General features: G+C 57.3%; 1 protein-coding gene across 1 annotated transcript; it reads left to right on the top strand.

Annotated features, from left to right (window-relative positions):
• The first annotated feature begins 1,246 nt into the window (after positions 1-1,246).
• six1a (SIX homeobox 1a) lies at positions 1,247-3,947 on the top strand. The gene is made up of 2 exons (XM_086152918.1): positions 1,247-2,256; positions 3,350-3,947. Exons 1-2 carry the CDS (start codon positions 1,697-1,699, stop codon positions 3,642-3,644), a joined length of 855 nt encoding a protein of 284 aa, XP_086009044.1. The 5' UTR covers positions 1,247-1,696; the 3' UTR covers positions 3,645-3,947.
• Positions 3,948-4,591: the final 644 nt, after the last annotated feature.

The following is a 4,591-nucleotide window of genomic DNA, read 5'->3' as shown; positions in this document are numbered from 1 at the left end:
GGGGAGTGCATGTGAGTGTGTGTGCGTGCTTGTGTCTGTGGAAGAGTGAATGTGTGCGTGAATGTAAGCGTGAATATGTGTATGTGTGTGGATAAAAGTGAATGTGTGTTAGTGTGTAAGAATGAGTGTGTGTATGTTAAAGTGTAAAAGTGAATGTGTATGTGTGTATGTAAAAGTGAATGTGTGTGTGTGTGTGTGTGTGCGCGCGCGTGCTCCAGAGCCCATTTGTATTTCTTCTTCCAAACACCTAAATCTCCTCCTTTCCTCCTCCCTTCCTCCCTCCCTCCAGGAGGAGGAGAAGAAGGGAGGTGTGAAGCCTCCAGGATGAAGAGGAAGTGAGGTGGGCTTTTCCAACTGCAGTGTTTGGCTGCAGGTTCCCCGATGGCCTCCGGGCCGAGGAGGTCTGCGCTGTGGAGACAGAGCAGATTACGGGATGTAGGTCAGCTCCAATCGACCCCGGCCCGGGGATGAGGATGAGGAGGCTCGGCATCTGACCTCCTTCGTCAGATCCAGGACGGCCTCCAACCTTCTCTACTGAAACAGTCCTCATCTAAACATCACCCTGTGTGTGAGTGTGTGTGTTAGTGTGTGTGTGGAGGGGGGGGGGGCTCCTCTTCCTCACTTGAGGCAAGAGGATCTTCTGGGCGGAACCAGAGAAGCCATCCTCTAATGGCCCGGTTTACAGTTTCACCCGCTGGACGCACCGGACCCCCGGGGGGGAACAGGACACCACGGAGGATGGAGAGAATACTGAGGACACGGGAGGGCGGGGAGAGGAGAGGAGGGGGAGGAGAACGAGCAGAGGAGGAGAAGAGAGGGGAGGAGGAGGCGAAACAGGTGGTATTAGCCGAAGGTTCGGGGCGGAAATGACGTCACCGATCACCTTCAGGGCCCCATCCAGGCTGCGCTGCAGCCAAATATTCATCTCTTAGTGCAGGAGGACGGCGGCGGGACCGGAAGACACGGAGTCCAATCAGCGCACCCACGGGGGCCTGTGACTCGGGAGAGGGAGAGGAGCGGGACCTCCGTGGAGACTCGGGCCGCCGGTGAAGCGCGTCTTTCCGGCTTGCCCTCCTCTTTTAGCGCCCGGTTGTGGTTGGTGGACGCGACCATGGAGCAGGTCCGGAATCATTGATCTGCGCGCCGGTGCGGCTCCGGGGAGGGGGAGGAGAGGAGAGGAGGAGGAGGAGGAGGAGGAGGAGGAAGAGCAGGAGGAGGAGGAGGCTCCTATTTCAGCCCTGACGCGTTGCCTCTGGGGAGGAAACGGAGCCGCACGGCCGTACGCGAGGAGCGGCGCAGAGCGGAGCCAATCACCGAGGCGGACGAGCTGCCTTTAAGCCTGACAGACCGGCACCAGGAACAAATTGTCCCGAACGTCCCGCGCCTCGCCGTCCCGCTCGGCTGCGCGCACCGGAGCCCCGCAGAGAGCCCCGCAGAGAGACCCGCAGAGGAGTCCCATAGAGGAGCCCCGTGGAGGAGCGCCGGGAAGCCCCGCGGAGGAGCCCCGCCGAGCCCCGGAAGGTCCCCGCAGAGCGCCGGGAAGCCCCGCGCCGGAGCGCCCCGCGGCCGCAGAGTCTTCCGCCGGGCAGCGGGCGCCGTCGTCCCGGGACGAGCCGCCCCCCTCCCCCTCCCACCCCCCCGCTCCACCCCCGCCCCCCCCCGCCCCCCCCTACCCCCCACCCCCAGGGCGGACGCCATGTCGATCCTCCCGTCCTTCGGCTTCACGCAGGAGCAAGTGGCGTGCGTGTGCGAGGTGCTGCAGCAGGGCGGGAACCTGGAGCGCCTCGGCCGCTTCCTGTGGTCGCTCCCCGCCTGCGACCATCTCCACAAGAACGAGAGCGTCCTCAAGGCCAAGGCGGTAGTGGCCTTCCACCGCGGCAACTTCCGGGAGCTCTACAAGATCCTGGAGAGCCACCAGTTCTCCGCGCACAACCACCCCAAGCTGCAGCAGCTTTGGCTCAAGGCGCACTACGTGGAGGCCGAGAAGCTGCGCGGGCGGCCGCTCGGCGCCGTGGGCAAGTACCGGGTGCGCAGGAAATTCCCGCTGCCTCGCACCATCTGGGACGGCGAGGAGACCAGCTACTGCTTCAAGGAGAAGTCCCGGGGTGTTCTGCGGGAGTGGTACACGCACAACCCCTACCCGTCCCCGCGTGAGAAGCGGGAGCTGGCCGAGGCCACGGGGCTCACCACCACGCAGGTCAGCAACTGGTTCAAGAACCGGCGCCAGCGGGACCGGGCCGCCGAGGCCAAGGAGAGGTACCGGAGCGCGCACACACACACTCTGTCGCACACACACACACACATAAACGCGGAAAATAATCCCGCGTCGAGTGTGTGGCCGGCGTCTGCAGCCGAACACTTCTCCAGAATTACCCGCTCACATTGTAGATTTGTGTTTGCTTAAATCCCTCCTTTTGCCATGGTCAGATCAGGGGTTTATTTACATTTGTTGGAATTATCTTTTTTTAATCATACAATTCTGCTGACAGTCAAAGTATTTGTTGTTTCAATTATTTCCTTAAAATGATCCAATTTAATTGACCGTTCAAATTATTTGTTGAAAATGATTTCCTTCGAATTATCCAATTCTACTGACCGTTCAAATTGTTTGTTGACGTTTGTTTAAATTATTCAATTCAGTCGACTATTCAAATTATTTATTGTCATCTGTTTAAATGGTTTCCTTTACATATTTTGATTACATTTACGTTTTATATTATCTCCTGAAAATTACCAAACTAAACTGTCCGTTAAAATAATCTATTTATATTGCTTTACATTACCGCTTTAAATAGGCCATTCACAGTGTTTCCTTTAGATTCTTTTTAATCACGACTTCAAAATATTTCCTGCGAATTATCGAATTCAATTGGATTTTCAAACAATTGAAATCACACCTCTTAATAATTGATTTGAAACGATCTGTTTATAGTATTTCTCTAAATTGTTCATCCGAAAGACGTCTTTACATAATTCCTTTAAATCCTGTCTTGAAATTATTTATTTAAATGGTTCATTTGAAATATCGCCGTTTAAACGACCTCTTCGATTTGTTGATCAAAATAACTCCTTTACATGATCACATTGTTATAACACATAAAAATGTCATATTTACAATATTCCTATTTGAACTCGAATGCTTTTGGACGGAGTTTAAATCGCCCACGCCTAAAAGGCATGCGTATATTACGCACACACACAAATATATATAACATAGTAAATTTGCCGTGTTGGTGGATTCGTGCGCGGAGCGAAGGTCCAGCGATCGCGGGGTTCCGCGGCCGCTCGGACACCGCCGTGCCCGCTCTCATCCCCCTCTTCTGTCCTCCATTCTCGTCCTCCTCCGCAGGGAGAACAGCGAGAACAGCAACGCGGGCAGCAACAAGCAGAACCAGCTGTCTCCTCTGGACGGAGGGAAGTCCCTGATGTCCAGCTCGGAGGACGAGTTCTCGCCCCCCCAGAGCCCCGAGCAGAACTCCGGCCTGTTGCTGCAGAGCAACATGAGCCACCCCGGGGCCCCCGCGTACTCCATGCCCGGCCTGGGGGCCCCGCAGCCGGTGCACGGAATGCACGGACACCCGCACCAGCTGCAGGACTCCTTGTTGGGACCTCTAACCTCCAGCCTGGTGGATCTGGGCTCTTAGAGGGCCGGCGGGGTCCGACCCGCACCGGCCTGTAGACCGTCCTTCCGCGAGGGAGGGGGGGGGGGGGGGCAGCCCTTTACGCGCTTCAGTCTGTGTATCGTCCACATAGGAGTTTACTTTCATTCTGACCCCCCACCCCCACTCCCCAACCATACCCCCCCCTACCCCCCACCCCTCACCCCCCACCCCCCCGCACACACACACAAGCGCACACACGCGCCGGTTGAGTCTAATTTATGGCCTTGTGTTCAGAGAGGTTTCGAGTGGTCCTGATGATGAGTTTCCAATAAAAGTCCACTTCTCCCCGGCCTCGGTGTGACTGCTGTGAGCCGGGCCCACGGCCTGCACGGGGCCCACGGCACGGAGGAACGCAGTGCAAACGAGTCGTCATGCAACGACGCCAGTGTGCGTCGTAGGGGGGGGTGGGTTCCTGCATCCCTGCATCCCCGCAACCCCCTCCCCGGAGCGCTGCGGACCGTTGGCTTTTTCTCGGCCGTGTTTTCTTTGCTCCCCAGTTTGTGCTGTCGGTTCCGGGCCATGGGAAAGAGACGGCCCGCCGCGCTCCGGCGACGGGGCCCGCAGAGAGGAAGGGGGGCGGGGAGGGGGGGGGGGGGTGACCCCCCTCACACTAAACAAATATGTGGACGGACAGACGGACGTACGGAGGCAGGACGGACTCCTCCAACCCCCCCCAGAATGAAAACGAAGAAAAGAAATAAAGAAAGGATGACAGCTTCAGGAGTAAAGCCTGGAAGCGGTCTGCTCGCAGAGCCCAGTGGGAGGAAGAATAAAACAACCAAACCTACATCTAAACCCAATGATTAATGCTAACAGCAGGAAAGCGGAGGCTGTGAGCGAGGGCCCGCCGGTGGCCCCGGAGCAGGGCCCCGGACAGGACGCCCGCCCCGCCCCCTCTCTGGGCTCTTGTCAGGGTAAATTGTTTTGAG

This window comes from Fistularia commersonii, chromosome 1 (assembly GCF_037954325.1).
Source record: "Fistularia commersonii isolate RoL2024-O1a breed Wild chromosome 1, RoL_Fcom_v1.0, whole genome shotgun sequence".
In the NCBI taxonomy this organism is placed as follows: Eukaryota; Metazoa; Chordata; class Actinopteri; order Syngnathiformes; family Fistulariidae; genus Fistularia; species Fistularia commersonii.
The sequence above is the reverse complement of the archived record's forward strand: the minus strand, read 5'-3'. Positions and strand labels throughout refer to the sequence as shown.

What these genes read in the sequence shown, in the direction of transcription:
- six1a (XM_086152918.1), top strand. Translation starts at nt 1,697, where the DNA reads ATGTCGATCCTCCCGTCCTTCGGCTTCACGCAGGAGCAAGTGGCGTGC. An exon ending in GCCGCCGAGGCCAAGGAGAG is followed by an intron (nt 2,257 to 3,349) that starts GTACCGGAGCGC and finishes CCTCCTCCGCAG; the next exon opens with GGAGAACAGCGAGAACAGCA.